Source organism: Ipomoea nil, unplaced genomic scaffold (assembly GCF_001879475.1).
Source record: "Ipomoea nil cultivar Tokyo-kokei standard unplaced genomic scaffold, Asagao_1.1 scaffold0191, whole genome shotgun sequence".
NCBI lineage: Eukaryota > Viridiplantae > Streptophyta > Magnoliopsida > Solanales > Convolvulaceae > Ipomoea > Ipomoea nil.
Window position 1 is genome coordinate 482,226 of NW_017616619.1, and position 24,519 is coordinate 506,744.

The 24,519-nt window shown below is 46.3% G+C and overlaps 1 protein-coding gene across 1 annotated transcript; it reads left to right on the forward strand.

Moving 5' to 3' along the window:
* Window positions 1–41: 41 nt before the first annotated feature.
* LOC109187787 (ABC transporter G family member 10) lies at window positions 42–2,088 on the forward strand. The gene has a single exon (XM_019338116.1). The coding sequence runs from the start codon at window positions 221–223 to the stop codon at window positions 2,060–2,062; it is 1,842 nt and encodes a 613-aa protein (XP_019193661.1). The 5' UTR covers window positions 42–220; the 3' UTR covers window positions 2,063–2,088.
* Window positions 2,089–24,519: the final 22,431 nt, after the last annotated feature.

Genomic DNA, 24,519 nt, shown 5'->3' on the forward strand with positions numbered 1-24,519 from the left:
ACTTGTCTTCAACAAAATACAAACTTAGCGAAAACTCCTTATTCTTTTTTCCCAATTACAGTTAGAAAACTTGTAAACATGCCCATTTTTGAATGACTTATAACTACTAAGCAGGCATAGTTGGTGAGTCAGCTCATCCTCTCCTACCTTTTTTCCCCCTACCTCTTCTGAACCAACTTTATCTAAGTCTCATCACTTTGAGCTTCCCTGTTGTTTCCCAATGGAATTGCCGGTCTCCGGTGGCCGGAGAGCATCATACTCCATAGAAACAAGAAACCTGAGTTACAAAATCTGCAGTTTTTATGATGGTTTGAGGTGGAAGAGGGAGAAGGGGTCTTCAAAGTTTATCATAAAGGATGTCAACTGTGAAGCAAAGGCAGGGGAAATCACAGCAATTGCTGGGCCTAGTGGGGCTGGGAAAACCACACTGCTGGAGATTCTTGCTGGGAAGATATCCCCAGTTGATGTTTCTGGTCAGGTGCTTGTCAATGGGTGTCCAGTGAATGCGAAAAGCTTTCGGAGATTGTCAGGTTATGTGAGCCAAGAAGATGCACTATTTCCTCTGCTGACAGTGGAGGAGACATTGATGTACAGTTCTCTTCTGAGGTTGCCAGGTGGGAAGAAAGAGGCTAAGAGTAGAGTTGGGGTGCTGATTAGGGAGCTTGGGTTGGAGAATGTTGCAGATTCGAGAATTGGGGAGGGATCGAACCATGGGATTTCGGGTGGGGAAAGGCGAAGAGTGTCGATTGGAGTTGAACTGGTTCATGACCCTGCTGTGATCCTGCTTGATGAGCCAACTTCTGGGTTGGATTCATCTTCTGCACTTGATGTCATTTCACTCCTCAAACTTATGGTTTCTGGTGAGGGCAAGACTATTGTCCTGACCATTCACCAGCCCGGTTTTCGCATCCTTGAGCTCTTTGATCGCCTCGTTTTGCTGTCAAACGGATGTGTGTTTCACAACGGTTCGCTGAAATCCCTGGAAAACCAGCTCAGTTTTGCTGGGTTGCACCTTCCTCCAAGGATAAACCTGCTCGAATTCGCTATTGATGTCACCGGAACCATCGTGGTCCAAACTTCAGAAGCCCTGAATAGCAGCCATTTCTGTGTCAAAGATCATAAGGGGATGGTGAGAAAAGAGGAGTATGTTAGAATTTCTAATAACTCCTCCTGTGTTGCTGCAGACAAGTGTCGAAGCTACTCGAATTCTGGGTTGGATGAGGTTCTGATCCTGGGAGAAAGGTTCTGCAAGAACATATTCAGAACCAAACAGCTGTTTGCAACAAGGATCTTGCAGGCACTGGTGGCAGGGTTCATACTAGGATCAATCTTCATGAATGTTGATGACAACCTAGGAAAGATTGCGCTGCAAACCCGGCTAGGGTTCTTCGCATTCAGCCTAACATTCCTGCTCTCCTCCATGGTAGAAGGCCTGCCAATTTTCCTGCAGGAGAGGAAAATCTTCATGAGGGAAACTTCTCGGGGAGCCTACCGCGTGTCCTCGTATGTCATAGCAAACACCATTGTTTTCCTGCCATTCCTCTTGATGGTAGGCCTTCTGTTCACCGTCCCGGTCTACTGGCTGGTGGGACTTAGGCCTGAGATGGACAGGTTCCTCTACTTCGCCCTCGTGGTTTGGCTGGTCGTGCTGATGTCCAACTCGTTCACCGCCTGCTTCAGCGTCCTGGTGCCTAATTTCATAATGGGAACATCTGTGATTGCAGGGCTGATGGGGTCTTTCTTCCTGTTCTCGGGGTATTTCATCGCGAAAGACAGCATTCCTCAGTACTGGATGTTCATGCATTACTTGAGCCTGTTCAAGTACCCGTTCGAGTGCTTCTTGATCAACGAGTATGGAGGGGAAGCAGGGAAGAAATGCATACAAGTTGAGGCTTCTTCAGGTGAGTGCAAGATGTTTGGGAGTGGAATGTTGGCAAAGCAGCAGCTTAGAGAGTCACAGAAATGGAGCAATTTGGGTGTGATGGCATGTTTTATCTTTGGTTACAGAGTGTTGTGTTATGTGATTTTGTGGGTTAGATGTTACAGATCAAACAGAAGTTAATTAATTAAGCCATCAATTTTCTTCCATTATTATTATTATTTTTTTTTTCTGATTATTATTGAGCTGATTTGGGGAAGGTAGATCCAAGTTTACAGGAAAAGAAATTCATCAATCCATGTAATGAATGTTCATATAAAATAAAAAGTGTTGTTGCTTTGCACATTTCTGCTGTACGCCAGTGATGAATTTGGCCGGGGATTAAACTAATATATATATATATATATATATATATATATATATATATATATATATATATATATATATATATATATATTTGTGTGTGTGTGTGTGTGTGTGAATGATCAATTTAGCATTTTAGTTGAGAGATGAGGTACTTGCTCAACATTTTTTGGGCAAATTATTGTGTGGACCAATGTTATGTGGACCATAACAAAAAGTACATTTTTAATATACTAAATGTACATTATTTTTCTACTGAATATACATTATTTTACACTACAAAATATGATCCATACAACTTGTGTGGACCATGATCCACATAATAATGATTTTTTTGTGTATGATAACATTGGCAAATTATGCTGTGCATCCATATGCACCATACATGGTGCATACGGATGCCAAAACGACGTCGTTTTATTAAAAAACGCGCGTCTCCCCTTTAAAAAAAAATTCATGTTCGATTCCCAGCAACAACATTATATTGTTCATTCATTCTGGAATTTTAGTTCATAGATTATGGAATTATAGGTTCATCGATTATGGAATTTTAGTTCATTCATTCTGAAATTTTTAGTTCATAGATTAGATTATGGAATTATAGTTAATCGATTATAGAATTATAGTTCATCGATTATGGAATTATAGTTCATCGATTATGGAATTTTAGTTCATATGTTGCTGCTGGGAATCGAACCTGATTTTTTTTTTTAAGGGGAGACGCGCGTTTTATTAAAACGACGTCGTTTTTGCATCCGTATGCAACATGCATGGTGCATACGGATGCACATCATAATTTGCCACTTGTTTTAAGACAAGATATTGGGCTAAGCTCGGCATCTCTAGTTACAATCGTTGTTATACCATGGACCAGGATCCACCTTGCAAGGTAGATATTGGTTTTAAACAATGTATAAATTGTGTATTTTTAGTATTGAAATTGTGAACTTCTAGAATATAAATTGTGTTTCTAAATCAAAATACATAACAGCTGATAGAGAATATTCATTGGTATAACCTCCCAATATGTTCATGCTCTCGCTTTATAGTCGGGTCGAAGTTAAACGGTTCGAATGAACAGATCAAAATTAAACCCGCCAAATACTTGAGCCCCTATATAAAGAGCCTTAATCCTTCATTTTAGGGGGCTCTCTCTCAACTGTAAAACACTCTCTACAAACTCTCTATAGTATGAAATAATAAAAGGGTTCAAGCCAGATTCTCTTAGGCTCTCCCTGGTTCATACATTTCTACTTGGTTCTTCATACATACCAACGCATATACTACTATACATGAGAAATACACGGAACTAATTTTTCGTATCAATATTCATTTTTAATATACTAAATATTCATTTTTTATGTATTAAAGATTTATTATTTGATAGTATACTAAATAATAAAACTTCAATACACAAAAAATGAACATGTAATATATTTGATGGTTTCTGGGTTTTCAGGCCCAAGGAGGTCCAACACAACCTTCGGCTGGAGGATACACCTTTCAGTAAAAATGTATGCCTATGCTGGAAACGATGCTAGTACTCGGAATCTCTCTGGTATTCTCCTCTCTCCGGGTGCTCAATTGTCTGTCTTTTTACAAGAGTGAAGGAGCCTTTATATAGTAGCTCATCCTCTACCGACTTGAAGGCCCTTAATGGCCGACTTCAAGACTAATCAAGATATGGAGCCGTTGGACGCCATTACTCGGTCGACCAACGGCTCTTCCAGGCTTGTAACAGCCTGACCGAGTCCTGCTTTCAATGCCCTAACGGCTCCCTTTTAAACGAGCCTCTTCAATGCTCCCAACGGCTCCTTGGACCGAGTCTTTCCCTGGGCTTGGGCCTTGGTCGACTCCTCGTCTCAGCCTAAGCTCCCACTGGGCTCCTCTTTAGCAGTTCTGAACCGGGCCCCTAATTCTTGGGCCTGGGCCGACTCCAAGACTCGGCCCAATTGTTCTTCGGGCTCCTTGGACGCTGGCCCACTTCTTCGAACCATTTCCTTTGGGCCCCTAATTCTTGGGCCGGGGTCCTTACCCCATCAACTAGTCCCTCACTTTTTCATACCCGGTACGCTAGCCTGGGTTTGAAAAAGTAGCAACTGTCCATCCCCTTCAATCACCGCATCCACGCCTTGAATAGCCTTTCGTAACGTCCGGATCCTCAGTCATTCTCTCCGGATCTTGCGGGGCCGTTTGGATTCTTCTGTCTAAACTTGGTACCTATAAATGGCCTCCTCCCTTCTCTCTTACCTTCACAAGTCCATCATGGGTCGTTCTCCTCTGAAAGGAAAACGAATTGACTTTGGGTCTCCTTGGCGTCCGCTGCCTTCCAAGCGGACTCGGCCTGAAAGGGAACACAAAAAGAAGACTCCTCGCCCCGCCCCTCAGAAGTCTCCTGCCGACGCTACTTCCTCAGCTTCTCAGTCGCCGACTCCTCCTCGTCGTGAGGTCGCTCCGTCTTCACGCCAACCGCCTACTCCCACAACTGCCCGAGTGACTTCTCAAGACGGGTCCTTTGTTGAGGTGGCGGTTCCAGAGCAACTTACTTTCAGAATGACCTTCTCAATTCCGCTGGACGACCTGGACGGGCCAGTTACGGGCCTGATGAACGATGAGGATTATGCCCGCTACCTGGAGGAGTATCCGGATGATGAGGAACCAATTGCGCCACCACTCATGCCAGCTTTCTGGGACTCGTTCTGTCCATCCCCACCCGGACCATTGGGGGGATTCTTTAGGGGCGACTCTTCCTCGCCCGGCGAGTGATCATATGTACCGGAGTCGGCCATAGTTCGGAGGAATCTTTTCTAGGAGCATTTTCATATTCCTTATTGTAATAAGCTCCTTGTTACTTGTACCCTCCTTTCCTATAATAATAATAAAAAACATTATTTTCGCCTTGCCTTATGTTTTGTCATATTTTGTTGCGTACCCATCCAGACGACTGGTCAAGGAGTCGGTCACGTCATCAGATTCTTTTCAGTCTGACACCTGCAAGATTCCCCGTATCTCGGGCGAATCCAATCTTCTCTGCGTTGGCGTGCGAATCTTGCTCTTCCCGGCGGATTTGATGGAACTAATCTCTGACAGAGATTCGCGTCATCCGTCCAATCCGGCTCAGTTATATCAGTTATAATCTACTTCGTGATTATTGCCTAGGTATTCGCCTTCACTGGGCTATATAAAGGCCCCTCATAGTTGATGCAAATCGCAACACTCTCCACTTTGCGAAGGCACGGCGCTATGAGTTACAGGGATGGTGATCGCCGCTGGTCCATTCGTAACAAGGAGTATGCTCGACTGGAGCAGTTAAGGCAGAAGAGGTTGGCTAACGGAGGTCGTTTGGTGGGCGACTCGACTTCAGACCCCATTGTGGTGCCTCCAGACATGCTGGACCTGATGTGTAGGGAGCCTATCGACGTGGAGATGGAGCCTGTGGTAGAGATGGAGCCTGTAACACCCCAAATTTTCAAGACATTTAAAACTTATAATAAAGGTAGAATCTTATTAAATCCCAAGATATAAATACAAGCGTTCGGGGTGCTATGCCACACCTGGGCTAGAGAACCCAAGTGCACAGGCTAACTAACTAATATCCTCAAAGCGTAAATACGTAAACGTGGCACGCAGGCCAAAAGGGAAACTATCTACTTCTAAGTTCTAGTGCACTCCAGTGACTTAATCTTCTGTGCCTGAAAGCCAAATATATCTGTTCAGCGAGAGATGCTGGTAACCCACTCCAACGCGTTGAAATACATTACATATAGAGATATATATATATATAGATATACGAAAAGTCATTTCGAAGCATGAAGATATATCATACGAGACTCTAGCTTTTAAAACCGGGAATGACTCGACAGATAAGGCTAGACACAAGCAACAGTTATAACCAGCGTATATAATCCACAACAGGCAAGACAGATAAAGATAAGCACAATTAATAATCACAACCCAACATAAACAATCCCCAGCATAAACCCCTTAGTCACATCCCCCAATATACTCATAAACACAACTCCTCCATATCTCATCACATAACACACTTTGTTGGCGCCACAGGACCAATCGCATGCCCATACATGAGGGTCAGCGCATATAGCTCTGACACGGCCCCGCAGCACCCTGCCCCGTCTCACATTACGGAGGAGCCGATCGCAACCGACTGATGGACCTTTGTCCTACATAATATTTATATACCTGACCGGTCTTTACCAGCCTGGTTAACAGTTGGGATGGTTCTCAGCCCATTCAACTGCCCGTATAGTGGACCTTTGTCCTATATAATATTTATATACCTGACCGGTCTCTACCAGCCTGGTTAACAGCCGGTATGGTTCTCAGCCCATCCGACTGCCCGTATAGTAGAACTTAGTCCTATATAATATTTATATACCTGACCGGTCTCTACCAGCCTGGTTAACAGCCGGTATGGTTCTCAGCCCACCCGACTGCCCGTATAGCCCGATTGATCTTAACCAACTCGGGGTTACATGCACACATAACACATAGCAAGTACATGCAACCCACATTAACACATTGGGAAGGGGGAGAAAACGTATAACAAAACCTACGCGTGATCCATCACATACTAAGAATAGTCCTAAGAGGTTCATACTTCTTCCACCTAGGTCAACGGGATACCAATTCAACTAGCATGCAATATAATAGACTCATAAACCTACGAACGGTACCCGAAATATCAAACTAGACATAGGCACGATTAACGGAGTCCGTTGGGACACCACGGGGGACGGGGAAACATCAAACGGGGAAGCCGGGAACCCAAGATGGGGAAAATTCCAGCGGGTAGCCGGTGGGTGGGGGGCCACCCGCCGGCTGCCCGCCGGATTCACTATTCCGGGCAGCGGGTCGCCGGCGGGCAGCTGCCCGCCCGCCGGCTGCCCGCTGCCGGGATCATCATTCTGGCCGTGGGTAGGTGGCGGGTCCCCTACCCCCCATTGACTCTTATCACACAATTTCGCCCCGGGAACCATTGTGGAACCCGAAACCATGCTTAGACACTTTACAACGCAATCAACGACAACACGTAGACAATTAACGGATCAAATACGAGAAACGAACAGCACATAACCTATCATGCTTTTCTAACCATAATCAACACCCAAACATGCGATTACCCCACCCGATAATCCAAGAATAATATCATACGATACAACCTAGGGTTCTAATCACTTTTATATCAACAAGAATACGATTCGCCTTCTAATTGCAAGATTCGGTAAGAATAACACATAAGCATCAAGGGCATCACACAATTATCAAGAACAACACATAATCATCAAGATCTCCATATAATCATCAAGAACATCATAATTATCAAGAATCTCCCAATATCAAGATTATCAAGATCCCCCAAGGGATCATCACATCAATCATCAATCATAATCATCACAAGTCATTGATACACAATAATATGGGGAAACCCTAAGGGGGAATCATAACTATGAAAATAGGTTTTGTTGAGACATGGGTTACCTCTTAGCCTTAATTAATTCATTGGCTATGAAGGATCTTTCTTTAAGCTTTCTTGATTTCTTGATTTCTCCTAAGGGGATTCTTGGAACTCTTTGGGTGGTGAGAGATTATTGTGGTGGGGATTCTAGGTGCCTCCTAAGTTCCCTATTTATATATTTAAGACTCCTAGTTAGGGCCTGAATGGTATGGGTTTACTAATTCTATTCCTTATAGGGCTAGGGCTTGTTTTAGGGATAAGGGTCCATGGTCCATAGTGGACCATATTAATTAAAGAGGATCCTAATCATAATCTGAATAGTAAAAGGCCTACTTCCTTTATTCCTAACAGGCTTAAGATTCTTATTCGGGCAAGGGTCCATGGTTCATGGTGGACCTTACTAATTAATTAAAGGTAAACCTAACATAATTAAATCATATTTAATTATTATTAACGGGATTAATTAAATAATTAATCCGAGATTGAAGGCCGTAACACGGGGTGTTACAGAGCCTGTGGTGGAGGATCCAGAACCAATGGTGGAAGAGAAGTGGGAGGCTCCTCCCCTCTTTGGTGTTGCCATGTCACCGAGTGCTTTGGAGAGGCCCTTGCAAATGATCGATGACGGTAAGCCCGCCGTGTATCTGGACGAAATGCCTGAGCCCGAGCCGAGTCCTCTGCCTTTCCGCTCTCAGTACCTCCTGGAAGGCCCTCCGACTGCTCGCCCGCCAACAGAGAAAGAAGCCAAGCCTTGAACCGTTTTTCTCTTGTAATTTGCACCGGCCGAGTTCTGGGCCTTGTAATCTTCGTGCTAATTCAATAAACTGTGTGCTTTTCTGCCCGACCCTACATTTTCTTTATTATTTTGTCGCCCGACCTCTGGTCTACGAGAATGATTCCTAGTCATGCTACGGCGAGACCCTCATGGCGAGGGAGTCGCCGAGTCTGATTGTCGACCTGGCGACCGGAGTCTCTTCGTGAACTTGGCTGATATCACCTGATGGGCCGGGTTCTGCCGGGTCGCTCTAGAAGTTTCTAGCTCGTACTTCGTGGGCCCAGAGGCCATGGCCTATGATGGGCTTCCGGCTTAGCAGGCCGGGTCACTGACGCCCGACCCTAGCCTATGGCAGACGCGCCGTCTGCAAGCTAACCCTAGGCCTGAACCGTCGCCCCGCCTTTTGAGGCATTAAATGCGGTGTCTCTTCACATCCCGTCACCTCCACTTCCTCCAACGAGAAGGTGACACGTGGCCGGCCTTTGAATTCCTCCCCCTTTAAATATCCATTTCGTCTCTTTTCCACTCTCTTCTCCAGTCTTTCTCTTCATTCTCAACTCGAGCTTCTCCGGCCACTCTGCGTTTCCTCCGATCTCCCACCTAACTTAGGTAATGTCTTCCTCTTCACATTCTTCTTCTTCCCGTCGTTACTCGGCCGATAACCCGGTGGCGACCTCCCCCTCTTCTTCTTCTCCTTCTTCGTCTTCTTCTTCTCCTCCCCGTCGTATGGAACTTCCGGCGGACGTTCCATCGACGTCTTCTCTTCGTCGTATGGAACTTCCGGCGGACGTTCCATCGACGTCCTCTTCCTCCGACCCCCTCATCTTCGAGGGCGGTTACTTCGCTGAGCCCCGCTCCTTTAACGACGGTGGCGGCTCTGCCGGGTGGCATCGGACGGCCGCGAGGCAAGTTTGATTCCATCGTCCGTCCCTCCGGGCTACCGTCCATTGTTAATGCGGTGGACCTGGAAATGGCCCAATACCTTCTTGGGCCTTCAGCCGTAGTCCTCGCCCCGGAAGGCCGGCAAATTTACGACCCCCCGAGGGTTGTGTCGGCATTCACCTGCACTCGGTTGCCTTTGGATTCCGAGTTCCTCCGTGTCCTTTCCTTTCCCTTTTTTATCGCCATTACAACTTAGTTCCGGGCCAATTAGTGCCTAATTCTCACCGACTCCTCACCTGCTTCGTCAACCTCTGACACTGGTGGTTGTGCGAGCCGGATCTAGACCTGTTTCGGTATCTTTTCACCGTGAACAAGGTCGGCTCACACTCGCCGGGCTTTGTTCAAGTTGCCGCTCGCCTGGGGCGACAGCTTTTCGAGGGGTTGTCCGATTCCATTAAGGACTGGAAGCTCCTCTACTTCTTCGTCCGCCCTACTTTCTCTTCCTTCACCTTTTCCGACCTTGTGGTCGGCTGCTCTATTCAAGCCTTGCTCTCGGCGTGCCGTCCCTTCCGATGATGCGGTCCTGGGCGGCGAGTTCTTGAAGGGCTTTGGGCCGTACTCAGTCAAGTACTGGTCCCGAGTCCGGGCCATGGCTAAGCGTGGCTTGCTGCCGGAGGGTGCGGCCACCGTAAGTAGTCTTCGTCGCCTCTCGTTCCTCTTCTTTTTATTCTGTCACATTCCGACTTGGAATACTTATGATTTTTCCTCCTTTCGCAGGTCCGTAAGACTCCGACTCCTCCAGTTCCGACGAGGCTGCTGAACCGACTCCAGAGATGACGGACAGAGCCAAAAAGTTAAGGCGTCGGTTGTCCCAGCGCACTTCCGGCACTGCTGCTGCCTCTTCCTCCCAACCGTCTCCGGCTCCAAGGTCGACTCCCCCACCACCTCGTAATGTGGTGGATTTGACTCCGTCGCCAATTGTGTCGCCCACTCGACAGCCGCCTCCTCCTCAGACAGAGAGTCCAAGCTCTAAGTGTCCGGCCGGTCAAACTGGTGGGCCGACTCCGAAAAGGATCCGGCTGTGCCACGAGGTAGAAGAGGATGCCCAAATCTGGATGGGCGCCTCCTCCGTCCGCAAGTGGTGTACTAACGTCCTTCTGCCTAAGGACGTGGCGGCGACTCACGCTCTGGGGGATGAGTACATCGTCGAGGCCTCGCTGCGCCAGTCGTACCGCGTAAGTGTTCTCGACTTAATTCCTCTCATTCGTTCTTTCCTTTTATTGTCTGAGTCGTGGCTGTTTCGCAGAACCTCACCTTCCAGATGGAGATGAGCAAGCGGCTGCAGAACTACAGGACCGAGACGCGGTCTATGGCCCTCAAGTTACGCCAGACGGAGGAGGCCTTTCTGGAAGAGCAGGCGAAGCACCTCAAGGTGGTGGAAGTGCACAACTCCGAGATGCTGAGGGTCACCCGGCAGTGGGAGGAGGAGCGGGACAAGGTGGCGACGATCGTTGCGACCTCCGTTGAGGCTTACAAGAAGTCGGCCGTCTTTGAGGCGGATGTGAAGGCGGCGATAGAGGCTCGCCAAGGAGTGGCTGTCGACGCCGGATGGTGACGAGTTCCTCCTGGACATGGACGAGCGTGACTATCGCCTTGGCTTTCGCGAGGCGCAGACGGAAATCCACTCTGCCTTGCTGGTCCGCGACTCCTCTTTCACTCCCGAGGGCTGGGGCCTCAAGCCCGTGATAGATGCTCTTCCGGCGACTGAAGGACCATCGACGACTGTTGACCCGGCAGCTCTTCCGGCAGCCGCTGATCCGGCGACTCTTCCTTCAGCAACACCTCCTGAGCTCGCCGAGTCCGCTCTTCAGGCTGAGGACCCTTCTTCTGTTCCCCTGGCTGGACCAACGGCAGGGGCTCAAGTTGAAGGGATTGATGTCGACACCCCCTCCCCAGTAGTTTAGGGCTATTCTTTTAGGATAGTCCCTTTTGTAAAGGCTGGCCTCCTTCTCGGGCCCTTTTAATTTTAATAAAATTCCCATTTTCTCTTCCTTTTAGTATTATCTTGGGCTCGATGCTTTTTCTTTAACCTTGTTTCCTTAACTGCTCACCGAGTCCCTCAGTCGAGGCGACTCCTCATGGCTTTTTCATGGAAACAACTAAGGGTCTGGGCCCTTGTTTCCTAACTCTTTCTCGCCGAGTCCCTCAGTCGAGGCGACTCCTCTTGGCTTTTTCACGGAAACGACTAAGGGTCTGGGCCCTTGTTTCCTAACTCTTTCTCGCTGAGTCCCTCAGTCGAGGCGACTCCTTAGGCTTTTTCTTTCTCAGAAACGTTTTAGGGTCAGTGCCCCGTTGTTTCTTTAAATACTCGTCGAGTCCCTCAGTCGAGGCGACTCCTCTTGGCTTTTTCACGGAAACGACTAAGGGTCTGGGCCCTTGTTTCCTAACTCTTCCTCGCCGAGTCCCTCAGCCGAGGCGACTCCTTAGGCTTTTTCTTTCTCAGAGACGTTTTAGGGTCAGTGCCCCGTTGTTTCTTTAAATACTCGCCGAGTCCCTCAGTCGAGGCGACTCCTATTGGCTTTTTCACAGAAACGACTAAGGGTCTGGGCCCTTGTTTCCTAACTCTTTCTCGCCGAGTCCCTCAGTCGAGGCGACTCCTTAGGCTTTTTCTTTCTCAGAAACGTTCTAGGGTCAGTGCCCCGTTATTTCTTTAAATACTCGCCGAGTCCCTCAGTCGAGGCGACTCCTCTTGGCTTTTTCACGGAAACGACTAAGGGTCTGGACCCTTGTTTCCTAACACTTTCTCACCGAGTCCCTCAGTCGAGGCGACTCCTTAGGCTTTTTCTTTCTCAGAAACGTTTTAGGGTCAGTGCCCCGTTGTTTCTTTAAATACTCGCCGAGTCCCTCAGTCGAGGCTACTCCTCTTGGCTTTTTCACGGAAACGACTAAGGGTCTGGGCCCTTGTTTCCTAACTCTTTCTCACCGAGTCCCTCAGTCGAGGCGACTCCTTAGGCTTTTCCTTTCTTAGAAACGTTTTAGGGTCAGTGCCCCGTTGTTTCTTTAAATACTCGCCGAGTCCCTCAGTCGAGGCGACTCCTCTTGGCTTTTTCACAGAAACGACTAAGGGTCTGGGCCCTTGTTTCCTAACTCTTTCTCGCGGAGTCCGGGGAGTGATTAACTGTAACTTGTACTTTTATTCGAGTGTCTCAGGACCCCTGGGCCCATACATGTTTTGTGCCTTTCTATTGATAGAACTTCTTTAGGTGGATGACGTTCCAAATCCGATCCACGGGCTTGCCCTCCATGGTTTCCAATTTGTAGGTTCCAGCTTGGACAACCGCGGCAATGTGGTATGGTCCCTCCCACTTAATCGCAAGCTTGCCCCCCTCTGTGGGCTGACTGGCCTGTCGATCCCGTAGTACGAGGTCGCCGACCTGGAAGGCTCTTGGACGAATCCTACGATCGCGATATCTTTTTAACGCATGTTGGTATTCAGTCATTCGCGCACTCGGGGGTTCCCTCTTTTCTTCTAGGAAATTTTTCTCGATTCGAAGGCTCTCTTCGTTCTCCATGTCTGAATAGGTACGGACCCGGTAAGTGGGCTCGACCACCTCAATTGGAACCTTTGCCTCGAAGCCGTACGCGAGTGAGAATGGACTCTCTCCCGTTGCTTGTCCCTGGGTAGTGCGGTAAGCCCATAGAACTCGGTCAAGCTCATCCGCCCAATTTCCTCGAATATCTTCCAATTTCTTCCAAATCCCATCCACCAGCGTTCAGTTCACGTTCTCGACTTGTCCGTTGGCCTGTGGGTATGCCACCGACACCTTAGTGTGGCGGATATCGTGTCGGCGGCAGAAGTCGGCGAATGCCTGACAATCGAACTATCGCCCGTTGTCGCTGACAATGTGCTCGGGCAGGCCGAAGCGGCAAATCACCCTTCTCCACGAAAAGCGCCGGCATTGGTACTCGGTTATGGTAGCCAGTGGTTCCGCCTCGACCCACTTGGTGAAGTAGTCGATAGCTACGACACAGAACTTCAAGCCTCCGGGGGCGACTGGTAATGGCCTCAACAAATCGATTCCCCACTTGGCAAATGGGATGGCGGTGGTGACCGGCGTGTAAAAGGTAGCTGGCCGAGTGTCTTTCTTGGCGAATGCCTGGCAAACGCCGCACTTGGATATCCATTCAATACAGTCCCGCATCATGGTTGGCCAATAATATCCTTGGACGACTAACTTCCGAGCGAGCGTGTGGGCGCCTTGGTGCGCGGCACAAATGCCTCTATGGGCTTCATCCATTATTTTCTCAGCCTCGGGCCTGAGCGAACATCTTAACAAAGGTCCTCCGAACGATCGTTTATATAATTGCCCATCAATGATTTGGAAGGAGGGGGCCTTTCGTCGAACCCTTGCGGCGACTCCCGAGTCTTCCGGTAACTCGCCTTTTTCTATGAATCGCCAGATGTCCTCTATCCAGAACATCTTGGGGTTTTTCTCTCGGTCCCATTCCTCGCCAGTCACTTGCTGGATCCTTAGCGGTGTTTCTTCAATGCTTGGTCGATTTAGCTCCTCCTTCTGACAGATTTTTACCAGGTGGTCCGGTACTCCTTCCAAGGCAATCTTGGACAATATGCCAGCTTCTATGTTATCCGTTCGGGATATATACTCTATTTCGTAGGCTCCGAACTCTTTTAACATCTCGACTGCGCGCTCTCTATATAGAGTCATCCGGGCATTCTTGGCCTCGCATGTGCCTGAGATCTGCCCGACTACTAACCTAGAGTCAGTCTTGACTCGTAACCTCTCGACCCCTAGGGCCCTGGCGAGTCGGAGGCCGTTTAACACAGCTTCGTACTCGGCCTCGTTGTTGGAGGCTTGGAACAGGTAGCTCAGGGCATAATACAGTCGGAATCCTTCGGGAGTGATAAGCACAACACCACCTCCACAGTGTTGTCGACTTGATGCTCCGTCCGCATGCATTTCCCACCACTCGCCTAGGCAATTCTCCGTGGCGTGTTCCTTCTCTTCCTCGCTCGTCGTGCATTCGACCAAGAAGTCGGCCAAGGCTTGTCCTTTTATGGAAGGCCGGGGCTGGTATTCAATCCCATACTGGGTTAGCTCTACGGCCCATTTTACCAGGCGGCCGGACGATGAAGGGTTTCGCAAAATGCTCCCTAGCGGTTGGTCTGTCAGTACTCGTACGGTGTGGGCTTGGAAGTAGGGCGCCAATTTGCGTACGATGATCACCAACGCATATACAATCTTTTCCAGGGCGGTATACCTTGACTCGGCAGCCTTCAGGGAGCGGCTTACGTAATAGACCGGGTGTTGGACTCGTTCTTCCTCTCGGACCAATACCGAACTTACCGCCTTGCAGGAGGCGGCTAAGTACAGAAATAAAGGCTCACCCGCCTGAGGGGTAGACAACACCGGGGGTATCGAGAGGTATTGTTTCAATTCCTCAAACGACTGCTGGCATTCCGGGGTCCAAGCAAATCCTTCCTTCTTCTTCATGGCTTCGAAGAAAGGCACGGTCTTATCCGCCGCCTTGCTCAGGAAGCGGCTAAGGGCAGCCAATCGGCCGGTCAGCCGTTGCAGGTCTTTTACAGTGCTGGGAGGCTGCATGTCGACGATGGCCTGTACTTTCTCAGGATTAGGCTCGATACCTCGCTTGGTGACCATGTAGCCCAGGAACTTTCCCCCTTGCACGGCGAACGCGCATTTCTTAGGGTTCAACCGGAGGTTGTACTTTATCATCACTTTAAAGCAGTCGGCCAGATCTTCGGCGTGTTTGCTCTCCTCTCGGCTCTTGACGAGCATGTCTTCGACGTACGCGGCCATTGATTTTCCCAGCAGGTGTTGGAATAGTCGGGCTACCATTCGGGTATATGTGGCTCCAGCGTTTTTGAGCCCGAAGGGCATGACTCGGTAACAATAAACCCCGTCCGGCGTAAAAAACGTGGTCTTTTCTTCGTCCGCCGGATGCATGAATATCTGATGATGACCCCTAAAGGCGTCCATAAAGCTCAACAGTGCCGACCCCACCGTCTCGTCGACCAATTGACCGATCTGAGGTAAGGGAAACGGGTCTTTTGGGTAGGCCTTATTAAGGTCGGTGTAGTCCACGCACATCCGCCACGCCGGGGGCTTGGGTACAAGGACCACATTCGCCAACCACTCCGGGTACTTAACCTCGCGGACGTGCCTGGCTGCTAGTAGTGTGCTCACTTCCTTCTTCACAAATTCTCTTCGGTCGTTGGCCAGGTATCGCTTCTTCTGTATGACCGGTCGATGCTCGGGATCCACGGCGAGTCTGTGCGATATGATCGATCGGTCGACGCCAGGCATGTCCTCCGGGCCCCAAGCGAAAACCATCCGGTGTTCCCGGAGCACCTTTATAATCTCTTCCTTTACTTTCTCGGGGACGCCGACTCCAATTCGGACCCGTCGGTCCGGCTGTGTGGAGTCGATCTCGACTTCCTCCAACTCGACGGCAGGCTCCGGACGAGGTATTATCGTCTTTTTTGGGGGCCTCTCGGTGATCTCATGGACTTGCATCTCGCGTTTGCCATCCCTCTGCATGCCTGCAGATAGCAGTCGCGGGCGACTTTTCGGTCACAGCGCACCGTACCTATTCCGTTTGGCGTGCGGAATTTTAAACAAAGATGCTCGATTGAAATCAGAGCTCTTAGATCATCGAGACCCGGCCGGCCGAGTATAGCGTTATGCGAACAGGCCAGGTTCACCACAATGAACTTCATGCTGAGTTTCTGTACATCTGGGTAACTGCCAATCTCAACTGGAAGTGTGATTGATCCTTCCGCCTCCACCGAGTCCCCTGTGAAACCGGCAAGGGGAGTTTTGACAGGGCTCAGCTGTTCTCGAGTCATTCCCATTTTGATGAAGGTTTCTAGGTATAGCACATTGACGCTGCTTCCGGTGTCTACCAGGATTCGTCGAACGACAACGCCATTGATGTCCATGGCTATAACCAACGCATCTCGATGCGGTATTTCTCCGGCTGGTAAATCTCTGTCGGTGAACACGATGGGCTCTCGGCACACCTTTTTAGGGTTCTCTTCGCGTCCGTACACCGTCCCGACGTACAACTGGCGGGCCCAGGCTTTTCTGGTGTTCGCTGAGTCACCACCTTCCGGCCCGCCGACTATCATGTTGATAACCGGCTTCTGGCGCCACTGAGCCTCCTCCTCTTCGGGAACCGGCTGCTTGCCTCGACTGTTTTCGGCAACGGCGGCGGGATCCTCATCCCCTCGATTGACCGATCTACGCCTCCACTGATTAGGAGGCGGGGTTCCTTCCTGAATAATATCCTCCATGATCTTCTTCAGGTAGAAGCATTCCTCCGTGCTGTGGGTATAAGATTTATGATAACTACAGTACTTAGAGGTCTTACCAGTCTCTTCGTTCGTCGCTCGATCGTCGGTCGGCGGAGGCGGAGGCAGGGCAACCGCTTGTATCTCGTGGACCGGCCGTTCGGGAGCCGGCCGATAGGCGTGGGCGACGGGCCTGTCGTACGGTCGTCTGACCTCGGGTCGCCGAGTTACGTCCGGGCGCCTTTCCTTGGTTTCAGCTCGCGTCCTCTTCCCGCTGGCGGATCCGCCGACTTCACGCTGCCGCTTGTGCTTCATAGCCTGCTCTGTGTTGGCCCTCTTGTTGGCCATATGAATGGCTTCTGCGTAGGTAGCCGGGCGGTTGTCCCTTAGGTCTCGATATAGCTGGCCGGATCGCAAGGACTCGATAAAGAAGGTGAGCGCCGTCTGGTCCTCGACCTCCTCTATGGACTGGATTTCTTTCTGCCAGCGGGCCAGATAGGTTTTCAAGGACTCGCCTTCATCCTGATGAATGTCGCCCAAGTGTGTTAGGTCCTTTTGTGGTTTGATATTAGCGGCATAGTGGCTCATGAAGCGGTCTGCCAGCTCTTCAAAGCTGTGAATCGACCCCGAGGGCTACGCCACTAGCCACCTTTGTGCTGATCCTTTCAACGTGGGTAAGAAAGCGCGGCACATGACTGGATCTCGTACCCCCAAAACCTGCATCTTAGCCTGATAGCTAAGCAAATGCTCTCGGGGATCGCCAGTTCCATCGAACGTGGTCTGCTCCGAGAACTTGAAATCACCCGGTATCTTAAAGGCCATAACCTCGTCCGAGAAGGGTAAGGCGGTCAATAACGTACGTCCTAGAGATTTGGCTTTCCCCTCCATCCGTTCTTTCAGATTTCGCACTTCATGGACTAAGTTCGCCGCTTCGACCCTCTCCCGGGTGCGATTTCCCGTGGATTCCGTGCTCTCACCGACTTCAGACTCGGCCGGTTGGTCGTGGTTGCGGGGGGGTTGCTCCGCGCGGCGAGTCTCAGTCCTGGTTCTTTTGGTACGATTCTTCTCTCGTACAGCTTGTCGATCGCGAGCGGCTAACGGGGCACGACTGGGTTCCTTCCGACCCAGTCGTTCTCTTGCCGACCGACGCCCAACGCTGGGACCCAGTCGAGAATGAACGGACTGTACTGGTTGGCTTTCGGCCCGTCGGTTCTGTTGCCGGTTGTCGGGCCTATGAGGCGGCCGTGAATCGCGTTGTGGTTGGCGAGTGACGGACTGTTCTCTCACTCCCAGGCTTGCTTCGGCGCAGGCGCGCCCAATCGCACGTAGATGCTCTGGGGTGAGTAGCACTTGGGGCAACTGTTGGTTTATCGGTGGTGTCGGCGGCGGTGTTGTCTCATTTTCCCGGCTCCGGGTGTTTCTTCGATTCAGCTGGCTTCTCAGGTCTGCCTCCCGTCCATTGTCATGACGGCTCGATTGTTCCTCACTTCCTGCCATGTTAGGAGCTTTTCTAATTCGACTGAGATTCTAATTATCGTTCCTCGGACTCGCCTCGCTCAGGAGGACACGTGACTCTTAGTTTCGATCCCCACAGACGGCGCTAGTGATGGTTTCTGGGTTTTCAGGCCCAAGGAGGTCCAACACAACCTTCGGCTGGAGGATACACCTTTCAGTAAAAATGTATGCCTATGCTGGAAACGATGCTAGTACTCGGAATCTCTCTGGTATTCTCCTCTCTCCGGGTGCTCAATTGTCTGTCTTTTTACAAGAGTGGAGGAGCCTTTATATAGCAGCTCCTCCTCTACCGACTTGAAGGCCCTTAATGGCCGACTTCAAGGCTAATCAAGATATGGAGCCGTCGGACGCCATTACTCGGTCGACCTATGGCTCTTCCAGGCTTGTAACAGCCTGACCGAGTCCTGCTTTCAATGCCCTAACGGCTCCCTTTTAAACGAGTTTCTTCAATGCTCCCAACGGCTCCTTGGACCAAGTCTTTCCCTGGGCTTGGGCCTTGGTCGACTCCTCGTCTCAGCCTAAGCTCCCACTGGGCTCCTCTTTAGCAGTTCTGAACCGGGCCCCTAATTCTTGGGCCTGGGCCGACTCCAGGACTCGGCCCAATTGTTCTTCAGGCTCCTTGGACGCTGGCCCACTTCTTCGAACCATTTCCTTTGGGCCCTTAATTCTTGGGCCGGGGTCCTTACCCCATCAATATTAAAAAGGAATAAGGGTCAAATAGGCCATCCAACTACACACTAAAATGCAATTAGGTCACTGAACTCAAAAAACTTACAATTAGGTCCCTGAACTGCACAAATTCATGCAATTTAACCTAAAATAATTTGTTTGCCTATTAATGTGATGACGTGTCGGTTCCTTTATTTAAAAATAATTTTTAGAATTTTATTTTAATAATTATAAATAAAATAATTATTTTAACTCAATAAAAAATTAAAAAAAAAAAAAAAAAGTCTTCGTCTCCGGGCAGCCAGCCAGGGAGATGAAGGGTCCCCTTCGTCTCCGGCCGCCATGGAGACGAAGTCTCCTTCGTCTCCCGCCGGGCCATGGAGACGAAGGGGACCCTTCGTCTCCCTGGCTGGCTGCCCAAAGACGAAGGGTTCCCTTCGTCTCCGGCGGGTTTTTTTTTTTTTTTTTTAAATTTAAAATAATTATTTTATTTATAATTATTAAAATAAAATTTTAAAAATTAATTTTAAATAAAAAACTGACACGTTATCACATTAACAAGTAAACAAGTTATTTTAGGTTAAATTGAATGAATTTGTGTAGTTCAGGAACTTAATTGTAAATTTTTTGAGTTCAGTGGCCTAATTGCATTTTGGTGTGTAGTTGGATGGCCTATTTGACTCTTATTCCTATTAAAAATGAATAGTACAATCTTCCTCGGCTATATTCTTTCTTTGGGCTCCTAGAACTATTTGTCTTGTTTTCTATCATCTTGTAAACACAAGGTTGAATGAAAGAAACCCCTTAGGGTCCGATTACTAATTGAAGAATTGGATAATAGAAAGCATAAAGTATGTTTACTATCATATATAGTTTTTCATTTTGAAAATTGAAAACATTTTTCAATTTTATAGAAAATTGGAAAATTTTAAAAATTGTTTTCTAAATGGAAAACATAATCTCTATCATCTATTTAGCTATAAATCATTATAAACTCGTTCTCACAATTATCTACTTATATATTTATTCCTTACTATGATTACATTTATTATAATCTTCGTTTTTTTTTACTTATCACCATTTTCTACTCGCATTTACTTATCTAAACATAATTTATTTGCTTACGCTTAAAGTTAGACATTATTCACATAATCACAATTAAAACTTGAACTTCACACCAAGTTTTAGATTTTGATTGAACTCAATAGATTATTGGTTCATATATTTTTAGTTATGTTATATCGTAATATAAGTTTGATCTGAATATCAGATATTAAAATTGCACATATATCATATGTAAAAGTAAAAAATTATTGATGGTTTTTTCAGAACTTGGCCACCACAAACCGGGTATAATTGTACATAATGGGGGTATGAAAAATAGTAATATTATTTCTTGGGGCGCTAGGCCGAAAATGATATGTACAAACCCGAGATACTTGCCCAAATAGTGAGTGAACAATACAAGTTACAACCTAAGGAATGGACTAAGAATAAAATTATAGCTACTAGGAATCGAACCCAAGTGAATGGGTTGAAAGCATAGACACGAGAACACTAAACCAGGAGGCTTGTAATGATCAAACCAAGAAGCCTTGAGGAAGCAGGCATCCCTCCTTTTATACTGCACTTCAATCCCCGACGTCATCCACGTGTACGACAATCTAAATTATCTCCCTCCACTGTCCACGTATACCACGCATGCCCAATCCATGCAAGACGACCTAACACCATCCCCTAAAAACGAGAGGGATGCGACGCCCCCTAGGGCGACGACAGGCACCGAGGCCACGACGGGCACGCGATACCAACGATGGGCACACGACACCTCCCGCTGCCCCCTTCGATTCACGTCTACCCCACCCTGCCAGCCACAATTGGCCCCTGGCTGCATTGCTAGCAAACAGGGGCGCACGACCTCACCGCACCGAACACACACCGACTGGCGAAGGTCGACCCGCCCATCGGTGCCCCTTCCCCGTCGGCAACACCCTACCCCCTCTCAGCCTTACCTCCCTCAGCCACCACCATTGGACTAACCCAAGCCAAATAGTCCTAGCCCATAACCAATATCCCCATCACAAGTCCCCTACATTCTTTAGGCATCAAGATGGCTAAAGGAAGTATAACTCTAAACCATAACTGCCTCTCGTAATCCCCTATCCTTTCAAATTTCAAATCCTTTAGCAACTCATCAGTTAGTTACCTAATTTTTAGAACCAACCAAAAAACTATTAAGAAAATCTTTAGAATAACCATGGACACCCTATATGGCTTCATAGTATTGCAGATACCATATTCCCCTTGAATAACTATGCCTTGCGATTCTCCTCTGTAACTTGGGGCATCGGTTTCTTGCTCACCCGTAATAGGAACTACAATTCTTGGAAGCAAGATCAGAAGAGCGGGAGAAGCCAAAGGTGTAAACGGTGACGACGATTGGGGCGGAGAGACGAAATCGGGATCATCGATTAAAGGTGTCAAGGGAAGCGGAGGATTGTTTTTCTTCGAGCGGAGCGAATGAGGCGACGCGACACTTTTTCTCCGGTGAATTTGATCCTTCACCATTTGGGAAATTCAGGTACCGGTCTTCTTCTTCTTCCATGGAACCACAACGACGGCATGGCTCCTTCTGCTACAACCCCGGTTGTCAAATTCTAAACAAAAAATTTGCAATAGATCAGAAGAAGATATTTGTGTATATTTGTCAAGCATCCGTGCGTATATTGGGGGAATGAAGATGAAATATACCCTCAGTAGGAGAAATGATGCTTTTACCCCTCAAATTGACATCCACTTAATTAACTAGGATCTATAGAAGGATCATAATTAGAAAGATTTTGATAGCCAGGTGATTAAATTGTCCAAATTAAAAGTCGATAATCAATTGTGGAAAATCACCATACTCAGGGGACCATTGCTGGAATTAACTCTACTTGAAATCATCTCGAAACCTATTACACACACAAACGGGTATAGCGATCTCACTACTACCTAAACCATTTCCAAACCAGACTATCAACTTTTCGAACTTGTCCATTAGAGTTTGGAGGCCAGGTACTTGATATTATTTTATATGTTGTCGTTCATGAATATTATTCTTATTGTCCGAATTAAAACTCGAAAAGTACTTTAATACTCAAAATAATATTTAGATATAACCGACTTAATCCAACTCGCACAGATGACCATACTAATTGATATTATTGATATAACCGACTTAATCCAACTCGCACAGATGACCATACTAATTGATATTATTGACATTTATAACTAGTATTATTTGTATTTTCTCATTTGAAAAATAGATATTAATAAACATGTTTTATATTTTTATATTTTTAATGAAAAAGAATAAAGAAAATTAAAAGAAAATTAAAAAAAAAAAAATACAAAAATGTACTTAACAGGATGAGAATGTACAATAGTTCTGAGAATGATCTTATTATTGATCTTATTAAGATATATATTTATAAGGATACAAAGAGTTCCAGTCATAATAGGAATGGTAAATGATATATTCTCAATAATACAGGGAAAAGGGGAGAATGAATTCTAGTGTGCCTAGAATACAAAGTTCTAATACGCCACCTCTAGCTTTAAGGTTCTCTAGAGAGAACATTGAGTTTGTGCCTTAGATCGATCATTTAACCTTCTTGTGGTTAGTGGCTTGGTGAAGATGTCTGTCAGTTAGCCTTTTTGTAGATATGTAGTTTACATGAAATTCCATTAATACTACTTTGTTACAAACAAAATGATAGTCGTTGAGTTGATCAATTGTCACATGTTCTTTAGTGGTCAATGAGGATATCATAGCACGGTACTCAAGGCAAAGGCTTTTGAATAAATAGAGATTTTGTTCATCCAAACTAATTGGTTGGTTGGTAAGTCCAATTAAAACCTTTGCTTTGCTGAGATACTCACTCGTATTGGAATCCCTCTAGCACAAAGGCAACAACTGACTACAGAAACTCAGATATCGTGCCCGAGAAGAAGACCCAAAGGTGACTTCAATAGTCTGTCATAGGGCCCGGACATGGCATGTCCCACTGCAACATAAAAAACTTCATCGGACAGAGATGAGATGAGCATGGACAAAATAAAAGAATTCTGACGGACCAAATTTCTGGTCGCGTGATCGGCTACAACGGAAGACTACTCATCCGAAGCCTTAATAAATGAAGTCGGGCATGGTAACGTCTCATCAACATATCCACTGAGATTTTGACTGTGGAGAAAGGGAACAAGTTGAGTATTCCAAAACAGATAGTTTGAGAAAGTAAGTTTAATGGAGATCAAGTGATGAGTTGTTTGTAGGGTATTTATTGGGGTTGTGGTTGGATAGGTAATATCAGAGATGGTGCGAGAAGAGGAGGTGATGTCCTCGGCCAGCGGCGGTGATTTTTTTTTTTTATTATTATTTTTTTTTAGGGTTTGTAGCCATAGAATGCTTGGTCTATTAATACAAGATGAAAACAATAGTTTCCATTATATTTAAAATATTAAAAGATATGTATTTATAAAAAAAAAAATACAAAAAATCTCAATTAAAATAAGAATGATAAATGATACATACTCGAAAGAGTGGAAAAAAATTCTGTTGTGTCTAGGATATAGAGTGTTAATGAACAAGGCCATAATGGCATAATGTCTTGAATCATTAATGAGTTGTTTTGCATACTCACTCCATCCACTTGTTCCTCCAAGTTGCATTGCCTTTTCGGTCGAAATTAATGTCACCACTCACCAAGCAGTGAATGCAAATTAAAGGGTATCACCTGCAAAAAGTTATATTACACTGCGCTTGCACTTTTTTTTTTTTTTTAAGTTTTTACTTTGATTTATGAGAAAATTTATAATTATTATCTAGAACTATATGAATAACTAAGTAGTGCTAGTCTAAACTAGAAGTTGTTGCTTGTTCGGAAGCTTTTACTTTGATTTATGAGAAAATTTATAATTATTATCTGAATATGTATTTTTATGAAATTATAACTATATTTTATAGTTAATAAAAAATATAAAAAGATAAATCAGTTTAGGTTGTTCATAATTTTTACTATTTTACAAAATAATTCTTTATATTTATTGATTACTCATGCGTTAATTAACGTCACTATAAATTATATATATATATATATATATATATATATATATATATATATATATATATATATATGTAAAAGAACCAATCAAATAATATCACATCATGAAATGAATACGGAAGAAAATATAACATTGTTCTTTATATTATACTTTAAAATATAAAATTTTATCAATATAAAACATAAGGTTAAAATGCTAACAAATATTGGCTAAAGTATTACATTTTTCAGTATAAGTATTATATTTTTATATTGAACCAATCCGAATCGTCTCACGGATAAGTGTCCGTGAGACGGTCTCACACAAGCGTAACCTCTACTTAAAAGTGTTTGCTAAAAATAATTACTAAATAAGCTAATAAATATATACTTTTTAAAAAAATAAATAAATAAAAATTGGATATTTGACTCAAATGCATGTTAGCGGGAGCAAAAATAGAATAGAAAGTGAGAGTATATGTAAATATTATGACATGTACTTTACAAAATTGTATAATACATTTTGCAAGTTGAAAGCTATAT

Coding starts and splice junctions, on each gene's coding strand:
- LOC109187787 (XM_019338116.1), top strand. CDS start 221: ATGGAATTGCCGGTCTCCGGTGGCCGGAGAGCATCATACTCCATAGAA.